Raw genomic sequence first — 21,367 nt, forward strand, 5'->3', positions numbered from 1 at the left:
ACATACACGTTAATCCTGTGTATGGTAAAATTTGGTAAAATTTGTGGTAAAAATTTGTGAACTATAAAAATGGTAAAATTTGTGAACTATAAAAATAAAAAGGTGTATGGTGCCCCATGATTGCATTGATGTACACAGCTATGATTTAATAAAAATAAATAAAAAGTAAAAAAATAAAAAAAGGAAAAAAAGGAAATCTACAAAGAAAAAAAATCACAGAGATAACACCAAAATTCACAGGAGAATAATGCTAGGTGACAACAGACACAGGTCTGAAAGATTCTGAGGGAAGACGCAGATCACCACTAAATAGAGGGAAGACTCAGATCACCACTAACCAGAGAGAAGACGCAGATCACCACTAACCAGAGAGAAGACGTAGATCACCACTAACCAGAGAGAAGACGCAGATCACCATTAACCAGAGAGAAGATGCAGATCACCACCAATCAGAGGGAAGACACAAATCACCACCAATCAGAGGGAAGACTCAGACCACCACTAACCAGAGAGAAGACGCAGATCACCATTAACCAGAGAGAAGATGCAGATCACCACCAATCAGAGGGAAGACGCAGATCACCACCAATCAGAGGGAAGACTCAGATCACCACCAACCAGAGGGAAAACTCAGATCACCACTAACCAGAGGGAAGACTCAGATCACCACTAACCAGAGAGAAGACGCAGATCACCACCAATCAGAGGGAAGACTCAGATCACCACCAATCAGAGGGAAGACTCAGATCACCACCAATCAGAGGGAAGATTCAGATCACCACCAATCAGAGGGAAGACTCAGATCACCACTAACCAGAGGGAAGACTCAGATCGCCACTAACCAGAGAGAAGACGCAGATCACCACCAATCAGAGGGAAGACTCAGGTCACCACTAACCAGAGAGAAGACGCAGATCACCACCAACCAGAGGGAAGACGCAGATCACCACCAATCAGAGGGAAGACTCAGATCACCACCAACCAGAGGGAAGACTCAGATCACCACTAACCAGAGAGAAGACGCAGATCACCACCAATCAGAGGGAAGACTCAGATCACCACCAATCAGAGGGAAGACTCAGATCACCACTAACCAGAGAGAAGACTCAGATCACCACCAACCAGAGGGAAGACGCAGATCACCACCAATCAGAGGGAAGACTCAGATCACCACCAACCAGAGGGAAAACTCAGATCACCACCAACCAGAGGGAAGACTCAGATCACCACTAACCAGAGAGAAGACGCAGATCACCACCAACCAGAGGGAAGACGCAGATCACCACCAATCAGAGGGAAGACTCAGATCACCACCAACCAGAGAGAAAACTCAGATCACCACCAACCAGAGGGAAGACTCAGATCACCACTAACCAGAGAGAAGACTCAGATCACCACCAACCAGAGGGAAGACGCAAATCACCACCAATCAGAGGGAAGACTCAGATCACCACTAACCAGAGAGAAGACTCAGATCACCACCAACCAGAGGGAAGACGCAGATCACCACCAATCAGAGGGAAGACTCAGATCACCACCAACCAGAGGGAAGACGCAGATCACCACCAACCAGAGGGAAGACTCAGATCACCACTAACCAGAGAGAAGACGCAGATCACCACCAATCAGAGGGAAGACTCAGATCACCACCAATCAGAGGGAAGACTCAGATCACCACCAACCCGAGGGAACACTCAGATCACCACCAACCAGAGGGAAGACTCAGATCGCCACTAACCAGAGAGAAGACGCAGATCACCACCAGTCAGAGGGAAGACTCAGATCACCACCAACCAAAGAGAAGACGCAGATCACCACCAATCAGAGGGAAGACTCAGATCACCACCAATCAGAGGGAAGACTCAGATCACCACCAACCAGAGAGAAGACGCAGATCACCACTAACCAGAGAGAAGATGCAGATCACCACCAACCAGAGGGAAGACTCAGATCACCACCAACCAGAGAGAAGACGTAGATCACCACCAATCAGAGGGAAGACTCAGATCACCACCAATCAGAGGGAAGACGCAGATCACCACTAACCAGAGAGAAGACTCAGATCACCACTAACCAGAGTGAAGACTCAGATCACCACTAACCAGAGGGAAGACGCAGATCACCACCAATCAGAGGGAAGACTCAGATCACCACTAACCAGAGGGAAGACGCAGATCACCACCAACCAGAGAGAAGACGCAGATCACCACCAATCAGAGGGAAGACTCAGATCACCATTAACCAGAGGGAAGACTCAGATCACCACTAACCAGAGAGAAGACTCAGATCACCACCAACCAGAGGGAAGACGCAGATCACCACCAATCAGAGGGAAGACTCAGATCACCACTAACCAGAGAGAAGACGCAGATCACCACCAATCAGAGGGAAGACTCAGATCACCACTAACCAGAGGGAAGACGCAGATCACCACCAATCAGAGGGAAGACTCAGATCGCCACTAACCAGAGAGAAGACTCAGATCACCACTAACCAGAGAGAAGACGCAGATCACCACTAACCAGAGAGAAGATGCAGATCACCACCAATCAGAGGGAAGATGCAGATCACCACCAATCAGAGGGAAGACGCAGATCACCACTAACCAGAGAGAAGACTCAGATCACCACTAACCAGAGAGAAGACTCAGATCACCACCAATCAGAGGGAAGACTCAGATCACCACTAACCAGAGGGAAGACGCAGATCACCACCAATCAAAGGGAAGACTCAGATCACCACTAACCAGAGAGAAGACTCAGATCACCACTAACCAGAAAGAAGACGCAGATCACCACTAACCAGAGAAGACACAGATCACCACCAACCAGAGAGAAAACTCAGATCACCACCAACCAGAGAGAAGACTCAGATCACCACCAACCAGAGGGAAGACTCAGATCACCACTAACCAGAGGGAAGATGCAGATCACCACCAGAGGGAAGACACAGATCACCAATAACCAGAGGGAAGAGGCAGATCACCAGTAACCGGAGGGAAGAGGCAGATCACCACTAACCAAGCAGAGGGAAAAGGCAGATCACCACCAACCACAGGGAAGAGGCAGATCACCACCAACCAGAGGGAACACTCAGATCACCACCAACCATAGGGAAGACACAGATCACCAGTAACCAGAGGAAAGATGCAGATCACCACTAAACTATGAAGGAAATAAGCATATTTTAATACACACACAGACTGAATGTATAATACCTATGATCCTTCAAGGAATAATTAGTGAGAAGTTTATTCCTCCAAATGAAAAATAATCAGAATACAGAAGATACTGGATATAAAGATCATGGAGATTTGAACACAAAGGTTAAGATCTATACCCTGAAATTATAAAATACTCCTGATAGAAATTAAAGATCTAAATAAATGGCTAGACTCTGTGCTCAGGTGTCAGGTTTTCTGACCCATGATGAGGACGACGCTCTCCATACTCGGCCAGCATCAAGAGGATTCCTGAGAGAATACCACTGGGGGCTTTTTTGTTGAATCTGACATATTGGTCTTAAAATTCTGATAGAAACAAAAATAGCCAAGGCAATCTTGAAAAAAATGTCCAAGGCAGCGGAGGATGGACATTTTCCGGCTCCCTGACTTACTACAAAGCTTCAGTCACCTAGACAGTGGCGGGAAGAGCAGTCTTCACTGGTGCTGGGATGGCCAGACATCCACACAGTCCAGGGGCCCTCCACCTGATACCACACATAAACATTAACCCCAAATAAGTCAGACTGAGATGTGATAGCTAAAACTACAAAACTCCTAGCAGACAACATAGGAGTAGGCGGCTCCCATAGCTCAGTGAATAGGGTGCCGGCCACATACACCGAGGCTGACGGGTTCGAGCCCAGCCTGGGCCTGCTGAACAACAATGACAACTGAAGCAAAAAAATAGCCAGGCATTACAGGGGGTGCCTGTAGTCCCAACTATCTGGGAGGCTGAGGCAAGAGAACTGCTTAAGCCCAGGAGTTTCAGGTTGCTGTGAGCTGTGACCCCACCACACTCTACCAAGGGTGACATAGTGAGACTCTGCCTCAAACAAACAAATAAAAAAACATAAGAGTAAAAGATTATGACCTCAGGCAGAGCCTCTTAGATACAACACCAAAAGTGCAAGTGACAAATAGCAAACTGGATAAATTGAATTTCATCAAAATTCAAAGTGTGCTTCCAATGATAGCATCAGGAAGTGGGAAATAACACACAGAATGGGAGAAAATTTCTGCCAGTCGTGTGTCTGATTATGCAGCTGCACCCTGAGTACAGAACTCTTATGTTCCATGCTGAAAAGACAAGCCTATTAAAAATGGGCAAAGTATCTGAATAGACATCTCTCCAAAGAAATTATACAAATGGCAGTAAGAACATGAAAGATGCTGATGTCATGAGTTACCAGGGAAATGTAAGCATGACCACAGCGAGCTGCCACTTCACACCCATCAGGATGGCTGGAAACAAGAGGCAGTGAGTGTGGGCAGGAGTGTGGGGACATGGGGCGCTGAGCACTGCGGGGGGGAAACAGAACACCACACAGCCCTGATGGGGAACTTTGGTGGCTCCTCAGAACACTAAAGAGAGTCACTGAGTGGCCCAGGAGCCGCACTGCCACGTGCCCAAGAGAACTGAAAATGTGGATTCACATTCAGTCCTGCATGCCGTCGCTCAAGCAGCACCAGTCTGACAGGCCAGGAAACAGAAACATCACAAATGACCTCAACTGATTAACAGATAAACAAAATATTTTGTATATCTGTATGATGGATATTACTGGGCCCTAAAAAAGGAATGAAATACTTAAAAACAGGCTACAATGTGAATGAGCCTTGAAGACATTACACGGATGAAAAAAAATCCACTCGGGCGGCGCCTGTGGCTCAACGGGTAGGGCGCCGGTCCCATATGCCGGAGGTGGCGGGTTCAAGCCCAGCCCCGGCCAAAAAAAAAAAAAAAAAAAGAAAAAAAATCCACTCATAATAGAGAGAATCGTGCAGATTCCATCTCTATAATGCCCAAAGAGGCACATCCACAGAGACAGAGTGGGTTAGTGTCAGCAGGGGCTGTGAAGGGGACCCCTGGTGGACAGGGCAGGGGACTGACAGCTGTGGTGTGAGGGTTCTTTCTGACATCAGCAATTCTCTTAATTTGTGGAAACAGCTACAGACTGTGAATACACCACAGCCACTGAGCTGTTCACTCTAAGCCAGTGAATTATATGATGTATGAATTGTATCTAAATGAAGCCATTAAAATAATGATGAAATATTAAAAATAAGTAAGGAGGCTCGGTGCCTATATCCAACAGCTAGGGTGCCGGCCACATACACGGGGCTGGCAAGTTCCAACCTGGCCCAGGCCTGCCAAACAACAATAATAATTACAAAAAAAAAACAAAAACAGGAGGATGTTGTGGCAGGCGCCTATAGTCCCAGCTACTAGGGAGGCTGAGGCAAGAGAATTGCTTAAGCCCAAGAGTTTGAGGATACTGTGAGCTGTGACCCCACCACACTACCAAAGGCAACATAGTGAGACTCTGTCTCAAAAAAAAAAAATAATAAAAAATAAATAATAAAAATAAATAAAGAACAAAAACCAAACAACGACATAATAAAATATACCCAATTAAAAAGAAGGCAGAGATTAAAAAAAATGGAGACTTTACAGCCTTCATATTAACCTGGATGGAAGTGGAAGACATTATTCTTAGTAAAGCATCACAAGAGTGGAGAAGCATGAATCCTATGTACTCAATCTTGATATGAGGACAATTAATGACAATTAAGGTTATGGGGGGGGGAAGCAGAAAGAGGGATGGAGGGAGGGGGGTGGGGCCTTAGTGTGTGTCACACTTTATGGGGGCAAGACATGATTGCAAGAGGGACTTTACCTAACAATTACAATCAGTGTAACTGGCTTATTGTACCCTCAATGAATCCCCAACAATAAAAAAAAAAAAAAGAAAAAAGAAAATCATTGGAACTGGAGCCAGAATTCCTGAACAGGGGTCTTTCCTTTGCTACTCATCAGATATGTGACCTTAGATAATTAAATTGCCCTTTTGGAGTCTATTTCATGATTATAAAATGAGAATAATAGCAGGTTCTTCCCAGTGCAGTTGTGAGGAGGAGACAAGACAGTGGGGACATGGGGCACTAACTCCGTGTGAGTGTCACATGGCCTTATTATGGACATTTCACTTCTCTGCTGCTGCTGAACATCACCTAACCCTTAATGGTTTAAAACAGTACCTGTTATTTTATTAGCTTTTGTGGTTTCTGTGAGTCAGAGATTCAGGACAGGCTTAGCTTAGTGGTTCTGGTTTGAGGTCCCTCGTATCGTCAGCATTCGCTTGTGGCTGAAGCTAGAGTGATGGGTGATAGCTGTGGGTCTCTCCATGTGGTCTCTCTGCATAGATGACTCTGGGCTTCCCCACAACATGGCAGCTCAGCAGCAGTATACAGCCATCTCTCAGTGGGAGGAAGGTCAAGCAAGTTGTGGTTGTACTTTAAAATTGCCATGATGGATATTGTTATTATGAAAAGTGGATGAATGGTGCCTTCTGATGTCTGACCATCCCTAAAAAAGTTTCCATCTTTCCTTCCGTTCCTTGCATTTGAATCTCAACGAATGTGCACAGTGCATATTGAATCACCACATTTTACCCCATAAATGTATACAGTACCGAATCATCACATTTTACCCCATAAATGTATACAGTTATGATTGAATAAAAAAAATTTTTTTAAATGAAAAAAAAAAAAAAAAGAAGGCAGAGGTCAGGTGTGGTGGCTCACACCTACAATTCTAGCACTTTGGGAGGTCAAGGCAGGAAGATCCCTTGAAGGCAGGAGTTTGATACCAGCCTGGCCAATAGTTAAACCCTGTCTGTATAAAAAATAAGAAAAATTAGCTGGCACAGCAGTGCACACCTGTATACCCAGCTACTCAGGAGGCTGAGGCAGGAGGAGCGGGTGAGCCCACCAGGAGTGTGAGGTTATCATAAACCCACTGCACTCTAGGCCAAGCAAAAGAGAGACTTTGTCTCAAAAAGAAAAAAAAGAAAAGGCAGAAAAAATGAGGGGAGGAACAAAGAACAGAAACAAACATCTAGAAAATGGTAGATTTAAACCAAGCCATATCAATAATTTCATTAAAAATCAATGGTCTAAACAACTCAATTAACAATAGAGGCGCATTTTGTTTTGGACCTCGAGCGGGAGTTGGCGGCGGCTTCGGGATCTGTGGTGCTACAGACCAAGACAGGAAAAGCCAGGCTGGGCGATTAGGTGGATCTGCCGACCAGACAGTCAACCAGCAACAACGAACTAATCTCGCAATCTACAGCTTACCCATCTGACCAACCTCCCACTTAGCTAACCCAAGCCCCTCCACCGTCAGCTGAGGTTCGGCCGTTCCCCGGCCCACCTGCCGGAGCCGTGGTGGCAGCCCCAGGAGGAGCGCTGGCGTCCGTTTCCTTCGATTCTCGGGATTTGAAGATGGCTGCACAGTCAGCACCGAAAGTTGTGCTAAAAAGCACCACCAAGATGTCTCTAAATGAGCGCTTTACTAATATGCTGAAGAACAAACAACCGATGCCAGTGAATATTCGGGCTTCGATGCAGCAACAACAGCAGCTAGCCAGTGCCAGAAACAGAAGACTGGCCCAGCAGATGGAGAATAGACCCTCTGTCCAGGCAGCTTTAAAACTTAAGCAGAAGAGCTTAAAGCAGCGCCTGGGTAAGAGTAACATCCAGGCACGGTTAGGCCGACCCATAGGGGCCCTGGCCAGGGGAGCAATCGGAGGACGAGGCCTGCCCATAATCCAGAGAGGCTTGCCCAGAGGAGGACTACGTGGGGGACGTGCCACAAGAACCCTACTTAGGGGCGGGATGTCACTCCGAGGTCAAAACCTGCTCCGAGGTGGACGAGCCGTAGCTCCCCGAATGGGCTTAAGAAGAGAAAGGTGCCAGAAAGAGCCAGCGTTCTCCCCAGTGCCGCGGTTTCTGAGTTTGTATAGTTCTGTTCTAACATCTTTAATAGCCTCTTAGAAGTGTTTAGAAATCTGGAGCTCAAAAAGGCATTCTGCCACATTGTAATTGGAAACCATTGCCACAGGGCCACATAACAGTGTACATGTGGTAGCAGCTCTGATTTGACTGAAGTTATTACCCTGTGCACTGGGCCCACACAGATGAGACCGTTTTGTGCTGGTTGAGTACATGCACTTTCTACCTTCATGAGAGATTTACAGACTTCTTTTGGCTTTATTATGTCATATCCCAGAGGGGGTACCATAGAGCTGTCTTACACCTGCAATACAGAGGATGGAGGATGGTGGCAGAGGAGCTGCTGGGAGGGGTCAGGAGATAGCCATGTTGGAATGCAGTTGGCTTCATGTTTATCCCACACCAGTCTTGGGCTTTTCCACTCACTGGCTTTGGCCCTTTTTGTATCTTCCTTGAAGGTTTAAATTCAACCATATTCTGTCCACTTCCAGTTTCAGTGACATCTTGTATTTCTGGTTCATTATAACAAATTGTTCTCTCAAATGCAAAAAAAAAAAAAAAAAAAAAAAAACAATAGAGGCTTTAAGATAGGATTAAAAAAATGCAAGAGCCAAGTATATGCTGCCTGGAAAACCCCATTTTAAATAAAAAGACATAAATTACTAAAAGTAAAAGAATGGGAAAAGGTTCCCACGTGAACACTGAGCCAGACCAACGTCAGACAGTGACCTCAGAACTGGGGTGTCAGCAGCAGTGAAGAGCACGATGTGAAGGCGTTGTTCATCAAGACGACGCAATGGTGCTGAGTGGGCACTTCTGTAACAACAGGGCTTCGAAACACAGGGGGTGAAGTCTGGCAGAACTGAAAGTGAGATGAGCAAACTGGCAAGTGCAGCGGGAGACTCCGAAACCCCCCCTCGTGTGAATTTGTATAACTAATAGTCAAAACTCAGTAAGGGCGTAGAAAGTCTGACAGTATTGTAGGCCAGATTGACCCAATTACCACTCACAAACACCTCACCCAACAATACCGGAAGGCACTTTCTTTCCACAGCACATGGGACACCCACAAGGACAGCCACGCCCTGGAGTACAACACAAGCATCGAGAAGCTTAAAGAAGCTGAAACTATACAATGTATGTTCTCTAACTCTAAAGTAAGTAAACTAGATATTAAAACAGAAAGATCTCCAAACAATCCTCAAATATGTGGAAACTAAACAACACACTTCTAAACACAGAGGGAGAATACAAAAATATTTATAAATGAATGAAAACAAAAGCACAACATATGAAAATCCGCAGCACATAGATAAAGCCAAGGTTAAAGAGAAATTTAGAATATTGAATGTTTATATTAGAAAAATAAAAGCAGCTACTTGGGAGGCCAAGGCAAGAGAATCGCTTAAGACCAAGAGTTTGAGGTTACTGTGAGCTGTGATGTCACAGCACTCTACCAAGGGTGACGTAGTGAGACTATCTCCAAAAAAAAAAAACAGGGCGGCACCTGTGGCTCAAGGAGTAAGGCGCCGGTCCCATATGCCGGAGGTGGCGGGTTCAAACCTAGCCCTGGCCAAAAAGAAAGAAAAAAAAAACAGGCAAGCTTAAAATAAAAAATCTAAGTCTACCTTGGGGAAAACAGAAAAAGAAAAGCAAATTAAGTCCAAAGTAAGAAAAAATAATGATAAAAATTATAAAATTGAAAATAGGTCATCAATAAGAAAAATCAATGAAACCAAAAGCTGGTTATTTGAACTAAATCAATAAAATTGATATGCCCCTAACCAAATTAGTCAAGAAAAAAAGAGAATAGGCACAAATTACCAATATCTATAGACCATACAGACATTAAAAGACTTAAGACAATATTTTAACAACTCTTTATGTCACTAAATTTGATAATCTTTTTTTTTTTTTTTTTACAGAAGTGATATTTTCTTTTCTTTTTTTTTTTAAAGATGTTTTCATTTTATTTTATTTTTATTTATTTATTTTTTTTTTTGCAGTTTTTGGCCGGGGCTGGGTTTGAACCTGCCACCTCTGGCATATGGGGCCAGCATCCTTTGAGCCACAGGTGCCGCCCTAAATTTGATAATTTAAATGAAATGGGCAAACTTATTGAAAGATCCACACCATCAAAGCCAATAGAAACATGAATAATCCCATACCTATTTTAAAATCTTAGTTTGTAGTTAATAGCCTTCCCTGAAAGAATACTCCAGTACCAGATGATTTTACTGGCAAACTCTATGGAATATTTAAGAAAGAAATTAATACCAATTCTATACAAACTGCTTCAGAAAATAAAAGAGGAAGGACTACCAAATTCATTTTTATGAGGACAGTCTGATGCTGATACCAAAATTAGAGAAAGTGTAAAACATATATCCCAGAATGCGCACTGGTGCACGTATAGAACCATACACCATACACCTCGTAAACACAGATGCAAAAGTCCTCACAAAATATCAACAAATTAAATGCAACAGCACACAAAAAGGGTAATAATATAATTATGACCAAACCCAGGAATACAAAGTAGATTCAACATTCATAAATCAGTCATTGTAATTTATCATATCAATACTTATGTTTAAAAAATAAGATCTGGGGCGGTGCCTGTGGCTCAGTAGGTAGAGCGCCAGCCCCATATACCAAGGTTGGCAGGTTCAAACCTGGCCCTGGCCAAACTGCAACAAAAAAATAGCTGGGCATTGTGGTGGGTGCCTGTAGTCCCAGCTACTCGGGAGGCTGAGGAAAGAACACACAATGAGTAAAACAAATTAATTTTTGGTAAGTATAGCAAAAAAAACAAAGAGAGTAACACAAGAATTAGACAGCCAAGGGAACACACGTCACCACAGAAAGTGCAGGCCTGACCCCACGCCCATGGACATGCCGCTGCTGAAACTGCTGCCTCTGCAGACTCCACGTGACTTTGACATTAAAAAAAATGCATAAACATAAATGAAAAAAGAAAACCAAGTAGAAATATTAGTAAATCAAAATCAGCTGTACTTTAAAAGAATATTAGAACATGACTGAGGACTGAGTCCGTTATTGCAAGCTGACAGGTGTCACATTAACCACACCACTGGACGAGACATCTTTTGATAGAGTTTGATAGAATTCAACACTCATTCTTTTAAAAAAGATTTTAGTGTGATGTATCAGTACAGTAGGTCTAGTTCCTTATGCTGACCACCTCCATATGTCAACCAGTTTGTTATAATCCCTGGGGTAGTCAATATTCTACTGTATTTATAAATAAACGCTCCTATGTCTCCTAAAATTAAACTTTTTGAGAGAAAGTAATGTGTCATTATAATGTTTTATTCCCTAAGATTATAAATCTAAGGCTAAGAAAATAAATGAACAAATATATAGCAAAAAAAAAAATTAAAAGATTTTAGTGTGGTGGTACCCGTAGCTTAGTTGGTAGGGCACTGGCCACATACACCGAGGCTGGTGGGTTCAAACCCGGCCTGGGTCTGCTAAACAACGACAACTGCAACAAAAAAATAACCAGGCGTTGTGGCAGGCACCTGTAGTCCCAGCTACTTGGGAGGCTATGGCAAAAGAATCGCATAAGCCCAAGAGCTGGAGGTTGCTATGAACTGTGATACCATGGCACTTGATCCAGGGCCACAGCTTGAGACTGTGCCTCAAAAAAAAAGGATTTTAGTGGGCTGAAGATTAAATGAAATATCCTCATATGAAAGGTGCTCACTGGGGAGTGCAGGGAAGTCAGCACCTGCTGCATGACGGCTGCACAGGTCCTGGTCACACAGCAGGAGGAAGGACCAAAGGTGAAGATGTTGGACAATAGGAGACAACACCACCCTCACATGGTGGAGACTACCCTGCTGCCCGCAGGCCACATGTAGATTATTTTAGGACTAGGACTGTTCTGCTTATTTCTGGTGTCGGATATCTCGACAATTATGCACAGACCTTTTCCTCGCTCAGCAGCTTTCGTTAGTGTCTGTGTATTTACTGTGTGGCCCAAAACAATGTTTCTTCCAGTGTGCTGCAGCAAAAAAAGAAAAGGCTGGACCCCTGCAGGAGGAAGGGTAGTTGAGCTAGAAAATCCAAAGCTTCTAATGAAACACTGTCAGAACTAGGAAGACTGATACAGACACGATGCAATCCACCCAGACACAGATCTATGGCTCATCCCAGTGATAGACAAACAGGGCCAGAAGGGCTCGCTGGTAATACTCCAGGACCCATCGAGCACTGGCGATGTAACAGTGCTCACAGTAATAGGGACAGTCCTCTGAACAGGGAAGTGGGTATGGTCCCAACGTCAATCCCTACAAACCCCAGTAGGGCTTGGCACAACTGGGCAGGGAGAGAGCACATAGTGGCAAGGAGCACGCATTAGGGGTGCTCCACCCGTGAGCAATAAACAGAGGTCATTCCTGGGACCCAGGACAACCGTCCATTGGGAGCTTGCTTGCTTTTCTGTCTGGAGGGGACTTCTTTTCCAGTCAAGTGGGGAGGTCTCATCTAGATCTTAGGTGTCAGTTTGCAGTGCCCATGAAGAGTCAGCATCCCAGCAGAAGAGCAGTCCAAGTCCCAGGCTCAGGGGATCCAGAATGGGTCCCAACATGCCACTGGCAATCACAACCCTGAGCCTGGCCAGGCAGGAGTCTGAGCCTAAAGTTCAACAGGATGTCAACCCTAGTGGTCAGTGTGTAACCAACCCCATGCCAGACGAGGCTCTCAGCACTACATGGGAACGATGCCTCCTACCCACTAAAAATCCCAGGATTGGAGAAGAGGGACCAAAAGTCAGGAGCCACTGGCAGTGGCACCAGCCCCACATCCCCCAGAAGCCAGCATACCTGTTTGTTCTCTTCCTTGTCCACCGCAGTCCACACAAAGCCAAAGGCCCCACTGCCCAGTGGGCTCAGGGCGCTGTACTTGCAGGAAAATTCACCCTCGCAGGCTGCCAGCCCCTCCAGCTCCACAGCTCGGGGGGCTTCCTCAAACCAGGGCTTGGCTCTAAGCAGCTGCCATGCAAAGGGAGGGCTGTGGGTCATGCTGACTATGCCGTGGTGCGGACACGGCCACACATGTGGGCATGCCCAGCAGCTGCCCCACCTGCCACAGGTGTGCCAAGCTCCACACCCCCTCCTCCCATACCCACGGAGACCCGACCTGGGCAGCTTTCTGCAGCCTCAGCATATTCCCAAACCAGCACATGCACAGAATGCTCACACCCACCACATGCAGCACATGCAGGCTTGAAGCCCCACACGAGGCTCATACTCACAGGGGATATTCGAAGACAGTGTCAAAAAGCCACACACAGACTTGTGGCTGTTCCCATGCCCAAGAAAGCAGAGAGAAAGAGAGAAATGCCAACTGAAACAGGTACCCTGAGGCAGGAGCTGACTGTAGACACCCACCTCCCCTGGGCTGGGTCCTGGCAGCTCAGACATGGAGTGGGCGGAGCTGGGCAGGCTGGCTAGCAGCAGGCGCGTCCTGGTGGCTGAGTCCTGGTGGCTATGCAGAAGGTCCTTCACCAGCCAGCAGCAGAACAGGGGTGCAGGGCCTTGGAGCTCCACCCGCTTCACCTCAAACTGTACACCTGAGGGTGAGTGGACAGCGCTTGGCTCTCTGTGTCCCCACAGGCATGGCCTTAAGGTGGAAAAGCCCAGAGCGCTGTCCAGGTGACAGAGCAGGCTTGCAGCTACTTGGGCAAAGACTGCATCTTGGCAGCACGGCCTGTGGGATGGCTCCCCACACAGCCAGGAAGCCACACTACAAAACACTGCCCAACTCAGAAACCCCCACTCGTGACCTTACCCAAAGCAGTCCCTATCTTCAGGTGACAAGAAAGTGAATGGCCTCAAAGCCATGCACACAGGCTGGCCACACTTGCCCCCCCACCCCCCTGCCCACCCATCATCCAAGAGAACCTCCCTTGCTGCAGAGAGCGGCTCCCTGAGGAAGAGGCCCAGAGCAGGCATACACATCTGTAACCTTAACTTTCAGGAGGTGGGCAGTCAAGCATTCCCCTTAATGCATAATTTCTCCCAAAGGTGGGACTCACTCAGCTGCAGGCCGTCACGGTGGCAGCAGCTCCCTGAGTAGCTGCCCTCCCGGATCTCCCGCTGCAGGGCGGCAGCCCCAGGGGTCACAGGCGTGGAGGTGACCTGCACGTTCAGCCTCGGCTCCTCTGCTGAACAGGTTGCATCTTTGGAGCCAGCATCTGCCATGTGCGGGGTGCAGGCTGGGCTTTTGCAGTCACTCACTTCAAAATGCTCCAAGGACACCAAAGAAACCTCAGATGGTTCTGCCCGATCACATCCCAGGCAGCTCTCCCGGAACCGCTGTCCTTCACCCAAATCAAAGCGGGTGCCAGTCAGCAATAACAGCTCTCTGTCATCTAGAACACCTGAGCTCTGCCCAAGAAGACTGCTCACATCTAAATCAGAGCCCACCACTGACGGAGACGGTGTCCCTACGAGCTCAGACGTAGCACAAGAACAGCTCGATGAAGTCTGATCTGTCTGGTCGCTGAAAAAGAGCTCCTTGAGGTTCCAGGAAAACGAGTTCATGTCGGCCTCCTGAGACTCCACTGCTCTCAGGGCCCCAGGGAGGTCCGTGGCCAAGGCGTAGCAGGCTGAGGAGCTACCCGGGCGGCTGCCATGCAGGTCTCTGCCTCCCACATCACAGGAGAACATGGAGGCTGGGAAGGTGGTGTGCTCTTCTGGGACAAGCTCTACACAGGTGATGTCCGGGGCTCCTGAAAAGTTCAGACTAGACAGCTGCTCCTTAATCAGGCATGTCTGCAGCTCTTCTCGGTCATCTTTCATGCCCAGCCACGGCTCATCCAGAGTAGGTGTCCCAAAGGAGACAAACGCCACCCCAGAGGGGCTGGAAGTCAAGTCCTGGCCCTTCGGCCGTAGGCCCCACTCACCCCCATATCTGGGGCAGTGCATCAGGAGGCCGCCCCCTGCCGGCTGACCCGTGGCCCGATGCTCAGAGGTGGCACTGGCCCAAGAGTTTGCACCACTAGGACCACTGAGCCCCGCCAGTTCCAGCCAGGACTCCTGGGGTGGGTCACACACTCCTGCATCACTCCTCCTGTCCTCAGCCGGGACTGGAGTTTCTGAGGCTTCCCCAGAAGCCGGTGACTGTGTGTGCACTGGTTCAGACCCACTTTCTTCCAGAAGACCCTGCTTTGGGCTCTCTGTTGCTGCAGGCTCCTCTTTCCCTAAGGCTGTGACTTGCTGGGGCTCCGGGGACAGCTGCACACTGTGAGCTGGCAGGCTTCCTTCTGAAACAGCATCCACCCTGGGGGCAGCAACATGGATGACACACTGACACAGGCCACAGAAGAGTCAGAGGAGAGAGCACATCCATCCCGTCCAAGACAAGCACAAAGGATTTAACACAAAAATTTATAACATAAAAGGTTAAATCTTGTAGCCAAGTTAAAAAATTAAAGCACCTACTCTCAAGTAGTCACCAAAAAAACATGTTTACAATGATTTCTCAGAGGACACTACCGAGTGCCCAGGAGCACACACTCAGCACTCCCAGCTCCACATTTGGGGCCCCAGTGACCCAGCACCCACCCTCAACAGCAGGCGGCTCAGCCTCAGCCCCACCTCCAGGTGTGGGAGAAGAGACAGGACCAGCCAGCTCTGTGATCGGCCAACCCCCTTCACAGCTGACGAGAGGGATGAGAAGGAGCATAGGGGTGGCAAGGGCTGGCCCTGTGGGCAGAGGCTCCCTTGTTCATCAAAGTGGGACAGAGTACCCACCAGAGAATTCAGCACACACAGCCCAGGGAAGAGGCTGCTCCTGCAGTCAACGGAACGAGCCTCAGGGCTGAGGGACCAGCCCCAGCATCTGTTTACATCAGTCCAAGGTATAGCACTGGACACCGATGGACCAAACACTCCCATGCCCTGTCTCACTGGGTCAGATGTGTAAGCTCACAGCAGCAACCCAGCAAAAGTCCAACAGAGCTTCGCAAGGACAGAGAGGGAGCATCTGATACAAGGATGTATCCCACAGAGAAAGGGACTATCACCGCAGTCCTGAGGAGGAGCAGGAGTTTTCTGGGGCAACTGAGGGGAAGGGCAAGGGTCTGCAGAGGCCAGGTACAAACGTCTGCATCCACATGTGCCCCCACTTCCACCACCCTCGCCCTCCCTCACATCCAGCCAGTCTCAGGGAAGTAAAGGCTGCTGCAGGGACAGCAGAGGTAGGAGGGAGCCAGCCAAGGCACCGGGGCAGCCTCTGGACATGGTGTCTCAGAGCAGGCTTGGCCCCATGCAGGACAGCATGGTGTCCAGGACCTTGAATGTTCCAACTGCCGGTGGCACAGTGTCTGCTCCCATTTCCACTGCCCTCCACCCAAATCCGTGGGCTGGATTTCAGAGGGGTCGGACAGCCCTCTGTCAGGAGACCCTGCCAGGCTGGGGAAATGCTGCCCTGTTCCATAGCAAAGCCTACGAAAAGCATGGAGGCTGGGCGGCGCCGGCCCCATATGCCGAGGGTGGCAGGTTCAAACCCAAACACGGCCAGACTGCAACAAAAAAGTAGCTAGGCGTTGTGGCGGGTGCCTGTAGCTGGTTGGGAGGCTGAGGCAAGAGAATCGCGTAAGCCCAAGAGTTAGAGGTTGCTGTGAGCCGTGTGACGTCATGGCCCTCTACCTGAGGGCGGTACAGTGAGACACTGTCTCTACAAAAAAAAAAAAAAGCATAGAGGCTGAAGGGAATCAGAAGTGGCTTCCCATGAACTCAATGTGACCATCAAATTCACAGCAACATCAAATCTGAAAAAAAAAAAAAACTTTCAGTGTTAGGGCTTGTTAGATTAAACTTTGGTGAACAGACTGTGAACCTGTAGGATCGCTGATGTTTAGCATGAAACCCAGAAAACAAGGACGTTCCCCAGCTGCCCCAGAAGCCAGCACTGCCATGTCACTAAATCTAGCCACTTGAACTGAGTCAGTGAGGGGCGTGGACCCCAGGTGAGCCTCCCAGAGCAGCCCCAGCCCACTCTCCACCATGTGCTGGGGCTCACCCTGCCTAGGAGCTGCTGGGAACCTGAACCTGGTCACCTAGTCCCTCTAGCTCCTGATCCACAGTCTAACAACTCACTTGGCTTCATCATCAATTTGCTAAAAATAGTAATGAGACTGAGCTCCTAGGATTATGGACAATTAAAGAACACCACAGGAGGAAGCCCCTGTCCTAGTCCCACCTCGCGTCCCTCACACTCCCCAGCCTTGCTCTTTCTGTCTCAGCGTATTTTGTTGACTACACTGTACTCTTGTGAGTGAGTGTGCAAGTGAGCAGAGGGGATGAACCTCCAGTAACTGACCACACCCAAATCTCACAACTGTGAGGTCCAAAAATGCTCAATTTAAGTGAGAAAGTGAGAACCCTAACAGGGCAGCCTCCTCGTGGCACAGCCTGGGGCCAGAAGAGCTTGTGCAAAGTGGTGAGGAGAAACTGGCTGAGCAGAGCTTGGCAAGAGCCCACAGAGACCACCTAACCCTCGGGACGCACTGGCAAGGTGCCCCTGCAGTCACAGCCACATGCCACCTGTCCCAACTGATGGCCCACCAGCAGGCAGCCTCTCCCTCAGCTGCCAATGGACATACAACAGGGATAGACAAGTGGCACTGGAATGGCCGCACAGTGACAGCTGCCGACAGGAAGCAGCGGCGCACATGCATCCAGGTGGCCATGAGTCAGAGGAAAGCCCACATGCACATGTGCACACATACAGCCCAAGACAACACACTCAGGACCTCCCAGCAGCACGGAAGGAGCAGAGCACGATTCGCACGAACCCACATGTTGTCTACATGACATACAACACGCCTGTGTGCAGTGGAGACCTGGGCCTCACAGAGGGACGCCGAGTCGTGCCCTGTGGACAGAACAGGCTAGAGGAGGCCGGCTGGGAGATGGCCAGTGAACTTTCCTTCGCTGTTACTCTTCTGTGCTTCACAAACCACATGACCATGCACTGCCTATTCTTAATATAACTTCAAGGAGACTGGAGCACAACAATGTGGGTAAATATCACAGATACAACAACGGCCAACAGACGGGAGGAAGAGCGCAAGAAAGGCTCAAGCGGGCAACTATGACTACACGCTGACCCCAGGGCAAGAGAGCTGGCGGGAGGGCCAAGCCCGCCATGTGCATGGAGAAAGGACCAAGGCCACGCACACAGCCAAGGTTTGGGCACTTTACTGTGGGCTAAGCATAAAAAATATATATATATATATATTTTTTTGTGGTTTTTGGCCGGGGCTGGGTTTGAACCCGCCACCTCTGGCATATGGGACCGGCACCCTACTCCTTGAGCCACAGGCGCCACCCCATAAAAAGTATTTTTAAAAAGAAAACTGGTTAAGCCTTGGCACCTGTGGCTCAGCGGCTAGGGTGCCAACCATGTACATCAGAGCTGGCAGGTTCGAATCCAGCCCAGGCCTGCCAAACAAAAATGACAATTGCAATAAAAAATAGCCAGGCATTGTGGCGGGCACTGGTAGTCCCAGCTACTTGGGAGGCTGAGGCAAGAGAATCACTAAAGCTGAGGAGTTTGAGGTTGCTGTGAGCTGTGATGCCACAGCACTCTACTGAGGGCGACATAGTGACTGACACTCTGCCTCAAAAAAAAAAAAAAAAGAAGAAGAAAACTGGGTAAAAGCACACCAAAAGGCTATGCACAATTTCCATTTCCCAAATTCTCTAATGTTAATATGAACTTTCTTTACACTAAATAGAACACTTTAAAGTGTACAAGGAGAACAGCTTCACACAATTTTTAAATAATAAAATTATGCTTCTATCAGTTTTCTGAAATCTACCTAAATGTTCCTGAACTCTTAACAGCCTGTTTCTTTATCTACAAAAGGAAGATAAGAGTATTAACGGCACCAGGGCTGGTGAGGATTCAGCCAGGGGTCCTGGTAACAGTGCTGTCCTGCGTGTGAAGACACAGGTGTGCACACAGCGCTCTCTCACAACTAGCTGCCAGTGTCATCACTGGCCAGCTAAGTACACCTCCCCCAAGTGCCCCTTATCCACCCAGCACTGCTGTGACTTTAGGACAACCGCAACTCCCATCAGAGGACTCACTCGGGTGGAGGCTGAGACCAGGGGCCTCCAGATCCTGGCTGTCTCTGGGTCTGGATCCCGGTAAAGACATCTCGGCTTCCTGCCAGCTTCAGGGTCTGGTCTTGAGGCAGAATGTGGTCATCATGGTCACTGGCAAGCACGATGTTAGCCCCTGGGTCTGGCAACAGCATCAAACAGAGAGTTCTATTCACAGGCACGCTCTACTGACGTGAACCTCCCCATCTCCCCATTCACAGGGGCAGGGGCTAGAGGGCTCCATCAGAAAAACTCCCTCTCAGCCCCACCTTCGCAGCATGACCCAAAGCTCTCAGTATCCAAGATGCCCTGGTCCACACCAGCACCCTCTCAGCCTCCTGTCTCCCCGCTGCCCTGCAGTGAGCCAGCCTGACCCCATTAACACCCATCTCAGAGCATGTCCCCCAACCATTGATGACCCTCTGAGAGCTCCCATCAGACTTGGGTAAAAACCAAAGTCCCTGCTATGGCCCCCAGCCCTGCTTTTCCCTACCCGGCCCTCCTGGCAGAGCGTCCCAGCCTCCCCACCACGCCCAGGGCATGTGTTCACGAGCGCTGTGCTCTGGGCTCCATTGGCCCTGAGCCCTGCTGCTCCCTACCCAGCCCTCCTAGCAGAGTGTCCCAGCCTCACCGCCATGCCTGGGGCTTGTGTCCACGAGTGCTACACTCTAGGCTCTGTTGGCCTCCCCAGCCCAGTGCCAAGGCTGCATACTCAGCTTCCCCACCTGCTTTCATCCCATGCCCAGGGCACTTCCTGAGCTCGTGCCCTAACTGTCCCACCCCACTCCATAAGGGTGGAGTGTTTGCCTATAACGCGCCCAGTACATAGTAGGTGGCTGGTGTACGCTTCTTGGTAAACAGCCTGGATTAGGAAAAACGCTGGAAAGAATTCCAGCCTCTGACTGTGGAAGCCCTCTCCACAACAAGGACAGCTGGACAGGTGAGAACCACTTCTCTAACTAATTTTTGACAATAACTAACAAAAGTGCTGTTTCCATTTTCCGAAATTCATCCTGAGGAAACAATGAGAGTGTTAGAAATGGTATCCCCTGAATATCCTATGAAGAGTGTGTATTAACCACACACACACCTACACACAGGGAAGCACCTGGAGTTCTGGAAAAAGGGGAAGGGCCACCTGGCTCCACAACGCATGACCCTCTCCTGGAATCTCCCCTCCCTCTCAGCTTTCTCCTCTGTGAGACATTGAGAGCCCCCTGCATGGGCAACTTTCCAATCTCATGAATACTGTATCTTTGAGGCTGAACAAAAGCTGTGCATAAGTGGCCCTCGCCACTCTGATGGCGCCACTCCAGGATATGACATGCTGTATCAGTCCAACCTTACACTACACAAAGCTACGTAAATTTCTTGCCTAAAAGGCGTCCATCAGCTGACAGTGTCTGGGAGGATTTTCTGCCCCTCTTCTCTGTGCTGATTTGTGAAAACAGCACATGGCACCACCGCCCCTGGGAACGCAAATGTCCGAGAGAGGGTGGGGGAAGCAGCTCCTACCACTCTGCCCCAGCCCTCCCTGCTAGAGACTCGGAGCTATGTGGGGTTCAGTGGCACAGGCACACTGCAGACAGGCACCATGTCTTACCCTGGACCCCACCAGCCGGGCCCCAGCCCTGCCAGGAGTCTGTGGGCATCTCCCCAGGGCCCCTCTCATTGCTGATGTCCGGGCAGCTGGCCAGGTCTGGCAGTTGTAAAGAACTGTCATAGGCAAGGTCCATGTAGTGGTAGAAACTGGGAATCAGGAAAGTGATATTCTAGAAAACAAAGTAGTAACATTTGAGAGCCTGAGAGGATCTGAACTGAACCCCAGATCAGCCCTTCCAGGGAAAGATGAGGTCCCATGTGGCTCTCCCCTCAAGTTCAGGAAGGGCCTTAAGCCACAGCCCTGTTGCTCACCTGCAGCCCCTCTGACGCTCAACAAGTAAATTCATGATTTTCTCCTTTTCTTATGAAAAAGACAAAAACCAACACACTCTGAGTCAAGTTATACTGACACCTGCTACCCTTGGCCCCACATGCCTGGGTCTCAGAGCCTGCGTGGGCAGCCTGTCCTCACTCGGCTTCTGGGAGACTCCCGGTCAGCCAGACTGTGGCCATGCCCATGGAAGGGACTGCGGGACAGCGCTTTCTCTGAACCTGCATGTGGCCCCCAATGCCCGGATGGCTGCTCATAGTCATAGGAGCC

The 21,367-nt window shown here is 48.8% G+C and overlaps 2 protein-coding genes across 5 annotated transcripts in view; one reads left to right on the forward strand and one right to left on the reverse strand.

Annotated features, from left to right (window-relative positions):
* The window catches only part of PASK (PAS domain containing serine/threonine kinase), a 55,854-nt gene that overhangs the window by 21,893 nt on the left and 12,594 nt on the right, over positions 1-21,367 (reverse strand). For 3 of the 4 annotated variants that reach the window (XR_008381221.1, XM_053597210.1, XM_053597211.1), the window contains 5 exons: positions 20,768-20,936; positions 19,150-19,306; positions 14,085-15,331; positions 13,438-13,619; positions 12,871-13,038 (listed from right to left, as the gene is read on the reverse strand). Coding sequence is in view for 3 of the 4 variants with exons in the window: in XM_053597210.1 (XP_053453185.1) it covers positions 12,871-13,038; positions 13,438-13,619; positions 14,085-15,331; positions 19,150-19,306; positions 20,768-20,936 (1,923 nt within the window). In the remaining variant the exon portion in view is untranslated. The remainder of the gene's footprint in view (positions 1-12,870; positions 13,039-13,437; positions 13,620-14,084; positions 15,332-19,149; positions 19,307-20,767; positions 20,937-21,367) is intronic. The other variant, XM_053597212.1, reaches the window with a different exon arrangement.
* Positions 7,210-8,564, forward strand: LOC128590108 (chromatin target of PRMT1 protein-like). Its single transcript, XM_053597269.1, has one exon. The coding sequence runs from the start codon at positions 7,511-7,513 to the stop codon at positions 8,060-8,062; it is 552 nt and encodes a 183-aa protein (XP_053453244.1). The 5' UTR covers positions 7,210-7,510; the 3' UTR covers positions 8,063-8,564.

Source organism: Nycticebus coucang, chromosome 7 (genome assembly GCF_027406575.1).
Source record: "Nycticebus coucang isolate mNycCou1 chromosome 7, mNycCou1.pri, whole genome shotgun sequence".
Lineage (NCBI taxonomy): Eukaryota > Metazoa > Chordata > Mammalia > Primates > Lorisidae > Nycticebus > Nycticebus coucang.

Bases quoted from the DNA above. Each gene is read 5' to 3' on its own strand.
- LOC128590108 (XM_053597269.1), top strand. From the start codon at position 7,511: ATGGCTGCACAGTCAGCACCGAAAGTTGTGCTAAAAAGCACCACCAAG.